The sequence below is a fragment of the Nanorana parkeri genome, unplaced genomic scaffold (assembly GCF_000935625.1).
Source record: "Nanorana parkeri isolate BGI_ZX_2015 unplaced genomic scaffold, ASM93562v1 scaffold5, whole genome shotgun sequence".
Taxonomy (NCBI): Eukaryota; Metazoa; Chordata; class Amphibia; order Anura; family Dicroglossidae; genus Nanorana; species Nanorana parkeri.
Genome location: NW_017306273.1, coordinates 5,878,471 through 5,892,689, shown reverse-complemented (window position 1 = coordinate 5,892,689; position 14,219 = coordinate 5,878,471). Strand labels below are relative to the sequence as shown.

The 14,219-nt window shown below is 44.5% G+C and overlaps 1 protein-coding gene across 1 annotated transcript; it reads left to right on the top strand.

Moving 5' to 3' along the window:
* The first annotated feature begins 5,306 nt into the window (after nucleotides 1-5,306).
* On the top strand, nucleotides 5,307-13,359 carry RBP7 (retinol binding protein 7). The gene is made up of 4 exons (XM_018576961.1): nucleotides 5,307-5,414; nucleotides 8,011-8,189; nucleotides 9,524-9,625; nucleotides 13,198-13,359. The coding sequence occupies exons 1-4, from the start codon at nucleotides 5,339-5,341 to the stop codon at nucleotides 13,258-13,260; spliced, it is 420 nt and encodes a 139-aa protein (XP_018432463.1). The 5' UTR covers nucleotides 5,307-5,338; the 3' UTR covers nucleotides 13,261-13,359.
* The last annotated feature ends 860 nt before the right edge of the window (nucleotides 13,360-14,219 follow it).

The following is a 14,219-nucleotide window of genomic DNA, read 5'->3' as shown; positions in this document are numbered from 1 at the left end:
ATGCAGCTTTGTAACTATCAATGCATCAAAAAACTTTTTTTTTTAAAAGCAAGCAGTGTGAGAACCTGAATTTGATTTGATATCGGCCTCTTGCAGTCTTCTGTGCAGCAGGGTTCACACATAGGGAGGGAGAAGCAGCACACAGAGCCAATCAGGTGTTCGGCAATGCAAGGAGCGTGCTGATAGATGCGAAAAGCAGAGTGATGGAGAGATGAGCTCACCAGTGTCTTCTTTTAGTGTCCAGTCACAGGCTGGGGGTAGGGAGGAGACCTGTAAATGAAATGGCAGCAGAGAAAGACCAGGTCTTCCCCTCTGGCAGACAAAGCTGAGGCATATAATAGTATCTTTATTTTCCAAATAAAAACATTTCATGCAAGATAAAGGATTCCCAGAGCACTATGAGGTGGCTAAAGATACAGCACAAAAGATGCTGCTTGCTCTCTGTTTGAAACTTTGGATGGAGCTGTTTGCTGAGGGGGAACAAATGTATTTTTATTTCTAACTCTAATAAATTTCCAAAATAAAGTATACATTACCTTTTAAAAAGAACCAGTCCCAATGAGGCAAATAACATAAACGGGTATAAAATACCTCATCTAGACGCCTTGCCAGAGGCACATATGAGATGGCTAACTTTTCAGTATCTGGGGCTGAGCCGGGACTCCGGTGGTTAATATTTAACGCTTTACCTGCCTCTGGACTGTGTCTAGACAGTTGTGTACAGAAGATGTCTGTGCAAGGTCATAGCCACCCCTACACAATTTCTGATGACATACTCGTTCACCTCATTTCTAACCTATACCCTCAGAATTGGGAAAATCTCTGCATGACGGGGCCGATCCTTTTATGTCCTCGTGTTAACCACGCGTGCCAGTTCTGTGCCTTGGGTGAGTTGCACGATAATAGTGGTAGGGCCACTTGTCCTGATATCGCAGGTCCCCTGAGCACTGGTCCTGATATCGCAGGTCCCCTGAGCACTGGTCCTGATATCGCAGGTCCCCTGAGCACTGGTCCTGATATCGCAGGTCCCCTGAGAACTAGTCCTGATATCTCTGGTCCCCTGAGCACTGGTCCTGATATCTCTGGTCCCCTGAGCACTGGTCCTGATATCGCGGGTCCCCTGAGGACTGGTCCTCATCTCTTATCTCTGGTCCCCTGAGCACTGGTCCTGATATCGCAGGTCCCCTGAGCACTGGTCCTGATATCTCTGGTCCCCTGAGCACTGGTCCTGATATCTCTGGTCCCCTGAGCACTGGTCCTGATATCTCTGGTCCCCTGAGCACTGGTCCTGATATCCTGTTTTCAGCTAGGTTTAGATATCGGCGATCCCGGGACCACGCGATCGTGTACGATTGCACTCAGCGATTGCCGCGTGGCCCCATTGACTTCAATGGGGTTACATCCGTGCAGCAATCGCTAAAAAAAAAAGTACATGTACCTCTTCTTTTCACGGGCAGTAACGCGGCGGGAAACCACACAATCTACCCGATGCCATTAGAAAATAATCGCACCGGTGGTGGAGGGAGATTCTGTGACCACGTGGCCATCCGCACAGTTTTGTGCACGATTGCCGGGCAGTGAAAGATCGCCATAGTGTGAACCTAGCCTAAATTGAAAGAAGTTCTTCGCTGGGTATTGCGTGTGTCTATAAATATATATATATATAAATATATATGATAAAGGGTACATTTGTAAGGTACTGTTTAGGCACAATTAACATTTCTGAATGTTCCCTATAACATAGCAGATCTTCACGTTTTGCCTTCAGGATGACTGTAACCTTCTTCTAAATACACATAAACAGTTCCGTATCCTTCTCTCACTATTCAGTCATTCTTATCCTGTGTGTGGTTTTATATTTAAACATTTTTTTAAACACTTTTCTAGGTTTAGATTCCTCCCTGCTGATTGTTTTGCCGTTTTATGAATTAAGTGACGTCAAGCCGCCATTGTGATCGAACCGCCGGCGGTCCGTCCCCCACCACGACAGGAAATTTCTGCAGAAAGCAAGTAAGAGATCTAGTACGCATCCCGGCGTGCACATTTCTATAGGAAATAGCAACACGCCCGGCATGACATGCCCAACCCCTAGAATTGTGTAATAGCTATATTATTATCCTACATAGATTGTCCTTACCACACCCTCAAAGTGCTTCGCCAAAATAAACAAATAAAAAATTTTCCCGTAATGTACCATGCATACTGTTTTCAAAACGAGGAACTCATTCATGCATTTCTCCAACCTGCCAAAATGGCCCAGCGTCGGGGAAGGAGGAGGCGTTTTTCATCCAAAGGCCTAAAGTAGTATTAAAGTGATATTAAAGCCGATTTTTTTTATTTCTCCTTTAAGGAGACCCTCCTTTGCTTGAGGCTGTTGCTTTTTTTCTTTAAAAGTTCTTCATTCCTCGTTTTCTAGTGGGTCCCCGTCATGCTCTTCTCCCCGCCCCCTGGACGGGTGCCACCATCGCTCTAATGGAGGCACCCGTGCGCGCGGCGGCGGCTCTGTGCGTCCATAGACACAAACAGCCATGTGGCCGGCCACGCCCCTTCCCCACTTTGATTGATGGCAGAAGGAGCCTATGGCTCATCTGCCTTAAGTATCCTCCCCCCGCAAATTCGGAGGATCGCTTCGGGACTGGCGGCGGGGACGAGCGCAGCTGACAGGTAAGTGTGGGGGAGATAAGGTAAAAAAAAACGCCCAGACCTTAATACTACTTTAAACTCTTAAAATTGTAAGTCCAGATCAAACAAATATATATATATACCCTGTTTCCCCGAAAATAAGACCTACCCCCAAAATAAGACCTAATACTATTTTTGGAATTTGTTAAAATACAAGACCTACCCCGAAAATAAGACCTAGTTGTGACCATTCCCTGGGCCGGTGGTGGCATAAGGGGGAACTTCCTTGAAGAGCCGCGGGAGAGGCAGGAGAGAATAAGCGGTGCCAAAAAAGCCAGCGCTAGAGGAAGCAAGGCGGCACCAGAGGGAGCAGAGCCGCGTAAGCCGATGCTTCCTCTATAGCGCCGGCTTCTGTCACAGGCGGAGTGATACCAAATGCACTCCGTCTGTGAGGAATCGATAGTGAAAGTCCGCTTCACTTATTCTGGCCAGCGATTGTTATACATGAATAAGTGTGGATTTTTGTACATTAAAAAAAAAATAAGACCTACCCCGAAAATAAGACCTAGTGTGTTTTTTTGAGCCAAAAAAAATATAAGACAGTGTCTTATTTTCGGGGAAACACGGTATATATATATAGTGGGGGGAGGAGCTCCCATCACAGTGATGAGTTATTATTATTAATAATAATGCGTTTTATTATTATTTTTTAAATAAAATTGAGAAGGCAAGTCTCTATCTAATAAAAATAAACTGTCCTGTATTGCACCAGCCTCTGGCTACCCCCTGGATGTTTGGTAGAATTGCAATAACTGTTGGCGTGACTGTGTGCCCTTTGCTATTGGATGTAATGAATCTGCCCCGCCACACCATCCAGTCACTTGGTCACCCTGCCATGGAATCTGAGCTCCAGTACCCTGTCTGTGTTTAACAGGTCAAGCAAATAAGTGTCCCCTGGGCAGACTTGTGCTGACATTGCTCCTACAGTGCGATGTGTGAAACATTAACCGCCCGGGTCACTGGGAAATAATAACGTATAGGCTGAGCATGGGGTGAGTGTACAGAGGCCATGTATGAAGGCTCCCCCTGCACGTTATAATCTGACCACACACTCTTTGTACAATCAACTTTATATTTACCAAAACTATGTATCCTGCCTGAACTACCCAATCAATCTGCATCCAATCAGCGATGTCCTTGCACTACATATTTGTCGGTAGATTTAAAGGGCAATCAGATTGTATAGTGTGTGGTGAGCTTTAGGCTGACCACACACTAATAGATTTCTCTTGTGTAGCCCTGCGGGGCCCAATGAGAGATATCATTAGATTCCCCTTTCAGCGCAAAACTGCATAGATAGAGCAATCCTGCGGCAGGCTGTTGTATGCAGGTGAACACCCCAACAGCGCCTGCCTCTGATTGGATAGAGCCACTGCTTGGCCAATGGCCAATCATTTTCCACGGGGCTCCTTCTACAAAAGTCGATTGAATACAAGGAGATGGAATCGGGGTTACACTGATTAAACGTGATGGAGAATTCTGAACACTTCCTATAAGAGTGCTGTCGTCTTCTTCCTGTCAGGCGGTTGATCTGCAATTTTCCTCAGACGCCCACCCCTAGAATTGCGGCAGGACAGAACTGAATACATTGCTGCGGCTGCGGACCTTTGCTTAATAGTGGGCAAAAATGATACAGCGTGCCGACTTTGTTACTCTGACCCGACCCGGGTGAAAATCCGGTGCTGAGATTTCAGTTCGTTGATCGTAGTGAGTCTCTCTGTACCCACCCCATTCAGAAAAAGTCATGCATACCTTTCAATGGACGTTTCAAGACGTTCTGTGATTGGAGGAGGTGCGGATGAATGTCACAATCTCCCCTCCTCCAATCACAGAATGCCTTGCGTTCACTGAAAAGAATGCATGGCCTTTTCTGAATGGTGGTCGGGGTATGCCGAGCGACCACTGCAATCTGTGTACTGTAGCCAGAACTTAAATCTCAGTGCTGGATGTTTGTCGCCAACAGCTCGTTGCGGGCTGAAAGAAACCAATGGCACAACTTCATCACTGCAAATTTATTTCTACTGTGCAAATATACAAAAATAGTTTTTGTCCGGAGTTTGCCTTTATACTGCATATTCAAAGTTCATTAAAATGCACGATGCACACGGTCTACACTTGCTCCAGTTTTTACAGATTGCAAATGACCTCCATACATTTTGCAACGCTTATAATGAGCTGGAAGTGGCACTGCCTGGCCATCCTCACCCTCTTTCACCTCCGAAGGAATAAACATGTATGTGGGTTCAATCTGTGCATGCATGTGTATGGAAGACCTTTCTGCAGTGACGTGACACCTAGACGTGCCTTTGGTTAGATTGCTAATTACAAACACATGCTTTCCCTTTTTAAATAACAATATGTATAAATAACATGTAGACTTTTCTGTGGGATATTCTGGCTGTCTTATGACTATTGAGTAATTGGAGGACTCATTAACCCACTTAGGTTCCTGCAGCCTTTTGCTTCCTGAACTCTGCACAAAGGTCTCTCCATCAGATGAGAAGAAAGGGTTACAGGCAATAGATTGTAGGTGGGCCTCTCTGTGTTGGAAATAGGCGACACTCCTCCACCATCAGTATAAAAATAGTCAGGCTGGGACTTGCTGCACATAATTCCTCATCTGCAGCTCTGATAGGAAGTGTGCTCACCTCTACTGATGGCGCCTCCAAACTTTAATGGCACCTGGGCCATGGTCAGCAATGACAACTTTGACCGCTACATGCAGAGTCTGGGTAAGCTCGTGTGTCTGGGGAAACACCATAATAGCAAAGCCAAACATCCTTTCCCGTGTCCTCGTCTATCAGACACACGCTGTGTCACCTTCATCTGCTGGAGGTTATTCGTGGTCACTTAGTAGACGCTATGTAGCTCTTTGGTGGAAATACAATAACGTTATCTCAGGGTAAGGGGGGGGAGTGGTAGTAATAGTTATAATTAGAATTCCTGTATAATTTCAAGCCAGAAGGTTCTCCATCTGGAAGATTACAGCAAATTAAAGGCAAAATCTCATTCTGCACTGAGTGCTGCTGATCTATGGAGGGAGAGGGAACAAGCTGTTGCTCACGGCAACTAAAGTGTGTGGTGTGTGTGTGTGTCAAAATGCATGATAACAAAGTATAGGGGGGGAATTTATCCAAATCTGGAGCCAATCGGCATCTCTTGTTCAGGTAAGATGTGAAAATGAAAGATAGAACCTGATTGGTTGCCATGTACAACTGCTCTGATAAATTCTCCTCCATGTGTTTTGGTGAAATGCATTCTTAAAAAAAGAGTGCAGGGGGCTGTTTTGGCACATTGAAATTAATTGGCTGCCCTTTCATAAAGTGGTGAATGACTTTCACCAAATGGTCACTGGTAGTGAATCAGTTGCTGTCAAAATGCATGCACTTGGAAGATTCACCTGCAGTAAACATCATATTCACTGCTTTGTATTTATAAAGTGTATTAGAAAGTAATATAGCAAAGCTGCAAAAGGAATGTATTGACTGTTTTTTGGTTCTTTTCACCAGTAAGTACAGTTTTGAGGTACTTTAGTAACATCACTATATTACAGATAACTTTTGATGTCGTTCACAATTTTGCGTGGTTCAGATTTCTATAAAAGGATTTATTTCAGAACGATTCTCAGGCCCTTTCACCGTATGAATATCTGAACATTCGCTTTGGGTGAATAATGCTAAAAAGCAAGGTTTAAAAAACAAAATTCCCAGTTGAAATGTATTGTCATATACTGTAGTGACCAAAATGTACTACTGCATGACAATACAAAGCAAAATTAAATGTGTATTTTTTGGGGGGGGCATTATTCACCCAAGATGAAAGTTCAGTTGTTTGCAGGGCGAAGGGCACTGCAATTTGTTTATAAATGGGCCTCAAAGACTCCTTGTTGGACGGTCCATACAGGCAGGGCTTATCTCTTCTAAGGGCACATTCACACCACATCCAGATTGTTTCCGGACCCAAAATGCTTCCTAATGTATCCCTGTGCTATTCCTGGCCTCTGTTCACATCCCTGCAGTCCGTTCCAGACCAGAAAAATACTGCATGTCTCATTTTGTCTGGTCTGGAACTGCAGGCAGGTTCACACCATTTTCCGAACCGGATCTAGTCCAAAAAATGGTGTGAACCTGCCCTTACGGAGGAGTGGGTAGAATAGAAAGAACCGCTAGTGAGCTGCTGTCAGTGGGCCGAGGATAACTGCTAATTCTAGCGCTCCAGCAACTCAACAAGCAAGGTATGGGCCCCCAACTGTCCTTCTCGGGCTGATCTGCTCTTCCATGGCCATGCTTGCATATAGTATGAGGCAATTGCTGTAAGCTGCAGCTTGAGATCTGTGTTTTGGTCTTCACACTGCCTAGAATATAAACTACAATGAATCACTGTGTAGCTGGGAACAAATCTGCCTAATTAAAATATTGGTCTCCAGCCAAAGTATCCTCAAACCACACTGGTGACTGGCTAAAACGGCTCTGGAAACCTGCCATATTTATGCAGTCGCGATGGAAGAGCCTGTTTTCCATGGCAATCGGATACCAGTTGTCCTCGATTTGCATAAAGGTGAGGCAGCCAGATATGTTTGCTATAGGCAACAAAATGGGTTTCCTGGAACTTCCTGAACCTATCAAAGTCCATTTTATGAGTAAACTCAAATATGCAGCGAGTGAAATCAGAACTCATGATCGGTCTGCTTATATTGTGTTCGGGACTCAAGTATGGATCAGAATGATGTCCAAGACGCAGGCATGTATTGTGATGGGCTTTATATGTCATGGCTCCACTCATTTAACATGTATGTCTTCTTGAACATGGGCTGGAGGAGTGGGTATAGGTCTGATAACTGCGCTTTATGGGCTTGAAGAAACTTCCTGGCTCCCTGTAAAATGTTTCCAGTGCAGAATTTGGTTGTCGTGGGCAATGGACTGTCTTTTGTCTTTCTGGACTGTCTGTCTTTTTGTCTTTCTGGACTGTCTGTCTTTTGTCTTTCTGGACTGTCTGTCTTTTGTCTTTCTGGACTGTCTGTCTTTTGTCTTTCTGGACTGTCTGTCTTTTGTCTTTCTGGACTGTCTGTCTTTTGTCTTTCTGGACTGTCTGTCTTTTGTCTTTCTGGACTGTCTGTCTTTTGTCTTTCTGGACTGTCTGTCTTTTGTCTTTCTGGACTGTCTGTCTTTTGTCTTTCTGGACTGTCTGTCTTTTGTCTTTCTGGACTGTCTGTCTTTTGTCTTTCTGGACTGTCTGTCTTTTGTCTTTCTATAATCACAAGGTCTTAAGATCTGTCAGTATGGTGCATTACTGGGGATTAAGCCATAAACCTTTATACCCGCATTTCAGGTATTGACATTATCACCAGGAACTTGGCCAAATTAGTCAAGCCACAGAAGATCATAGAACAAGATGGAGAGGTCTTTGTCATCCGGACACTCAGCAGTCTGCGCAATTACCGGGTCCAGTTCACGCTGGGGCAGGAGTTTGATGAAGACACCAAGGGCCTGGATAACCGAAAATGCAAGGTATGGCAGGGATCAGGTGACATCGTGAACCACAGGCAGAGAAGAAAAGTCTGTCTCCAGCCAGTATGCTGCAGAGGAGCCTTGCTTTTGGCGTGTAAGCAGTGGTATCTCTGTAGAGGCCCACCATACCTCCTGCTAAGTCAGACCTAAAGCTCGGCTTACTTGATTGGGTGCTCTGATGCAACGGGGTGTCAGACCTCAGCAGAGAGGCTGCTGCTTCCACGCAGAGCAAGTGTTCTTCTCTGCAGTATGCTTTCAGGAAGTCAGGCTTTGCAACGTGTGCTGTTTTCTAAAGTAAGGAAATTGTAAGCAGTGGTGTATTTTGGTTTTGTGCTGCCCTAGGCAAGACTAAACTCGGGCACTCCCCTCAATCTAAAGAATACATTGCAGTCCCCAGCCTGCTTCTGGGACATCCCGCCATCAGATCACATGCTATGGCCAGCCCCGAGCCACCCGCTGCTTCTTCTCCACCTCCTGTACAAAGCTAGCCAGACTGCAACTCACTGCCCCCCTCCCCCACCAGGCAGCTCTCATTAGGCAATCACTCTTAGGGCCTTGCGGCAACACCTAGTTTGCCTCATTGGGCAGCCACCACTGCCTGATTCTGTGCCGCTCAGCCTCTGCCCACTGGGCAAGTGCCCAGTATGCCCAAAGGCAAGTCTGGCCCTGTGTGACTAATTGGTTTGGGTTGGTGTTTTCTGCTGCCCCCCTAGAATGTGCTGGAATGTAGATACACCCCTGATTGTAAGGGCATATTCACCACAGTTCATTTTCATGCAGCAAAATGAAAAACTCATGCATTTACTGCAAGAAAATGCATTTCAAGGAGTGGTTTGTATTCTGATGGGGCTAATTCACACATGTGCACTGTCATGTCCACTACCCCACTTGCTGCAAGACACCTACAGAACAGTGTGAATCCAGCCTGAGACTTTAAACGCCTTTTCTTTTAAGAACCTGGGATGTATTGTTTAAGATGACGGTCCAGTTGGCATTTAATAAATCTCTGGGGAAAAGTAGAGTTGTCCTTTTTTTTTTAAATGCTGTACCTTGCATCACCAGCAGGTGGCGGTCTAACACAGTACAAAATGGTGATCTTCATAATGGACCGCGCTACTACAGCAACATATCCCACCACCGTCATGCTAGTCTGCTGCAGGACATTTGGATATCTACTTTGCTCAAATTCAGGTTTTTTTTTGGGGGGGGGGTTCATATTTTGGGAACTGCAAAACAAGTTAAATGCACATGACATAGGCTGCCTTCTTTAAAGAGCATTAAATGATGTGTGGGGTTTTATATATATATATATATTATTTTTTTTTCCCGAGCAGAGTTTAGTCAAACTGGACAATGGACGACTAGTCTGCATTCAGAAGGGGGAGAAGAAGAACCGGGGATGGGTTCATTGGCTGGATGGAGATGATCTACATCTGGTATGTCTATGCTGTCTTTTATCCAGTAAACCTATCATTGATAGACAATGGTTGTGTGTGTCGTCCCCCCCTTCCCATAACGCTGGTTGAATTACCTCACCACTTCTCTCTAAGAAAACGTGCCACTTTTGGGCCCATGTTAAAGTTGGAGACATCCATCCGTCCAACAGTTTTGGTTGGTCTTTAAAAGTAAATTCTCCTAAGTTGTTGTAAAACGTTGCTGATCGCTCCCGGAACACTACTTGGCTTGCCACCACTGGCTTAACTTTAGTCTCTGCTCTGGAACAAGTTTACAGTAAGTGATGACAGAATTGCTGATCTGGATACTTGATTTCACTGAGTGAATTGGAAAAGTACTGGAAACATTTCACAGCCAGGCATGCAAGATTTCACAAGGAGAGGTCAACAATGGCAGCCTACATAGTCCCTCAGGGCAGGCTTCCCTACACTGCTACAACTCTCATAACATTCTAGGTCTTAGTATAATCTGTACTGAAGGGGATAGTTGGCTATTCTGGACTCTGGCGGTCACATAACCATTCCTTAAGCATTTGGCTACGTAAGCTAGATTAGAAGAAACCTGGGGCCGCATCTCTTTAGGAAAGGAAAACATGGCTTTAGGTTGCTTATCTCATTGTTGGTCTACTTTAAAGCCACACATACTGTACATGGCATGACTGTTGTCTGGTCATCATGCACTTATACCGATGACTGGCCTGATCATGTCTGTTGGCTCTATAAACAAGCACGGGCCAATCTTGTGACGAGGGGAGGCTAAAAAACCTATTGTAGTCAGTTTCCTTGTAATCTGTAGTTATTGCAGTCTGCTCTACACCTTCTCCTGAAATAAATGGGACTGTTTGGCCAAGCAAACAGTTGTTGAGGACACTGAGTCGTAAGACGTGCATATGGCAATTGAGCTCCTGTGCTGCATGTCTAATCCAACAGATGCAATAGGAAGCTAGATATAGTTCCCCTCTTAGATGTCACTGAACAAGTGTCCCCAATGGAAGCTTTCCCCTTCACTACTTGTGCTGGTTATTTTGGCTTTCCTTTCACTTTCTGCCTTGGTGACAATGGTTACCAGGACACAATGTTAAATCTTCACAATGTGGTCACACAGCAATTTAAACTTCAGTCTAACCCTGCTATACTGTATTCTAAACTTAATAGTTTTTTGCTTTTTTAAATACCCTTTGAGAGATCCAGTCCTCACTGAAGACAGGTTACGCTGACACTTGGTGCTTATCCGGCCCTAATTTAGGCTACAAAATACAGCTCTACCTGATTACATTACCTATTGTTGCTCAAGTTCAGAAGGGGGAGTCCCCTGGAAGGTTGGCTGTATCTGACACTTCCATTCAAATAAACAACCTAAAAACCTTTAAGCGAAATGACCTTGTCTGGAGTTTAGTTTTAAGTCGGGATAAAACGAAACTTGTGATTGGAATTGGGATTTGGCTCATAACAGCCAGGCAGCTAGTATTTTCAGAAGGGGCATTCAGTAGTGACAGATTATTTTGTAAGTTCAGAGCTCCTTCAAATCGGCTTTCAAATAGTCCAGGATTGAAGCAAATACTTGGCCTGCACTGATTTCATTGTTATCGGTTATTAAGATGCCAGTCTCAAAGTTCCATTCCAATGTGTGAGTAGGTCGCTGCTGGAATGCCACGAAAAACGCCATGCTGGAATATGGGGAGGAGTGGCTGCAGCTGTTGGGGCTTTTTTGTTCAGCCTGTTAACTCGTCGCATACTAAAGATTGCATAGATCAGCACTGACATGGGCAACTGTCACCCTACATGGCACGTGGCCACTAAATCCCTCACGGTCACCCTACACAGCACATGTGACCATTAAATACCTCACACTGATCTCTGCACTGCAGATGTAAACCAAATATATGTTGGCTACACTGAAAGAAAATTCAAGAGTAGATCTGCAGGGCCGGATTGCAAATTAAAAAAATGCAGGTAGACAAATGGCCATGCGCACCCTCTTGTGTGCTGTAGTAATGGGTCCATCTTTAGGGCAGCCATTTTGAACAGAAAACACACCGATTAGCTCTATCCCTATTGGTATGTTCCTTGTCAGCACCATTTGATACTGGCTGTCGTGGTCTGAGTGCTGCTGTACAGGGGATTAAAAGGCTGAAAATAAGTAATTTTAGGTATTTGCACTAGTTGCATTTACAATATCTTAACACAGTTATGCCAGCCAAAAAATTAATAGCACTTCAAATGAGCACCAACTTTTGCTGGAATATTCACCTTCAATAAGGAAACTTTCTCTGCAGTACTTTCCTGCCTATGGATGTCCATAGTCTAATGGTCAGAATCCTTTAAAACTCACTTCTTTTGAGCCCAGGACGTCCTTGACCTGCCCCAGCCTGTTCCTAGACCGTAAAAGGAAAGCCAGCACAATGATGAGCTAATCTGTCGCCTTAAAGGAGAACTATGGGGTCAGTGTTGTTCTCCTTAGGGTAATGGGAGGACACAAACTAGCGTCCTCCCGTTACGCTAAGCTCAGTATACCGCGCGCTACAGCTCGCGGTATACTGAGACGCCGCACCTGGAGCGGATCCTGACGTAGATGACGGGATCCGCCCAGCTGCGTGAGTGACAGCTGGCTCTGCTTATCTAGAGGCAGAGCCAGCTGTACCCTCCCCCGTCCGTTCCGCCAGTCAGCGCTGGCAGATCGGAGAGGGGAATCCAGCCCCTCCCCCCTGTCATGGCATAGAGGTGAGGGAACCCGTTATGTGTTCCCTCACCTCCCGATCTACTGAGCCGACCTGTGACAGTCTCATTGTCACATGTCGGCTTAGAACTATGAGGTGAGTGGAAATCACTCATGTCATAGTTCTCCTTTTTTAATTTCTCTTATCAGCGTGATTCTTGTCTAGCGCATAAACTGATTGGCTCCTTGCAGTGCTTTGTCTTACAATCCAGTTCTCCTGTATAGGGACTGCAAGAGGCTAATACAGTAAATTTCCCATTTATCCAGCATTCACGGGCATTGGCAGATTACGGATGAATGCAGTTTCTGGTTGCTTGAGTTACTATTAAAAATAGGTCTAACTAATGCCATTCCCATACTATACCATACCCTCTGTATTGACTTCATGTTAATATTGAAATGCAGTAATCGAAAGCAAATTTAAGACAAATAGGCACACAATCGCTTCTGGGATAATACAGGCTGCAGAACAGGAAGTACACGGGATTTATTTTTGTTTCTGGTTAGTTGAATACCAGATAACAGAATTTACCGTATCAAGTACATTTCTGAAATGTATATATTTGTATAAAAAAAATACATTAAATGATTGCAGAGCTGCATTGCTTTGTGTCTTTTATATCGGCCTAGAATTCAGCTCTAATATAACTATATTAAGGGGCTGTATTTGCATTTGTCGGGTTTAGATGCATTATAATGCAACTGTTAATAGGAAATATCCTAGCATGGGGGTTTTCTGGAATCTGTAGTTCTCCACTGGAAGGTGGCCATAGCCTCCAGCGTATATAAGGTAACTTGTTGACTCGCCTCTGTAATTCTGATGTTCCCTTGTTCACAGGAGCTGAGCTGTGAGGACCAGGTTTGCAGACAACTGTACCGGCGAGTTCAGGAGGCCTGTTGACGTGTCCTCAATCTGTCTGAGCGCTGCCTGAAGATGAAAGAAGTGTTTATCTATGCAATAACTGTTATTTCCAGTTGATATTTATTTTTTATAAGGCTTTTGTATGCGCTGTAGCTCGGTATCTGAACTGTTGGTAAAGAATTGTGACTGGTCTCCTGAAAGTGAATGAAATTGTATTTGTCTTGTTTTTTTTTTATAATCACTGTATAGTAGGGAGACTGCAAATAATTGGCCTCAGCCACACTGTCATTGTCCAGTATTGATTAGGTAAATGCTGCTACGTAGTACTCCTCTATATTATCATTGTAGCAGATTTATCTTAGAGCATGACAGATAGAAAGGCAAACCTTAAAATAAAAAAAAATCTATAAAGTTAAAATGTCATGTGCCAGGTAATTGGTAAGAAAAGCGCTTATACTTCATCCACTGACACTGAAGGAGAGGAAAAGGGAGTGTGCCCCCCCCCCCCCCTCAGAAGGGCAGGGGGTATGTATATCTTTCACCCAGATGTTGGTCATGGAAATCCCAATTCCTGTGTAACGGCCTGTTACATCTTTAGCTAGGTGTACATGTCTTGCCACCTTTTATGGTAAGATGTGTTCATAAGGTGAAAGTCTAAAAGTGCCCTTCATTATTCACAATTTAATTATTCAAACAAACTGCCATATATTTTGGGAGCAACTGGGAAATGCTGAGAAATTAAAGGGACTCTTACCTATTTTTGTTCTGGTGTCCATTCTTTCTACACATTGATTCACTTCTTGGTACCCAGCAAGGGAGGCCTGTCTTTGTCCTACCAAAGCCAATGAGCTTACTTGCATCTGAAAGATTTGAATAAGCATGTAAACCCCCGGGCCTCTTAAATGTCATAGCTGTAGCTTGCCATCTGTTCTACCCAAGCCCATCTTCTTGCCCAATTCTGCTGCTTAGTGCCAGTGTCTGTCCATCACAGCCTTACT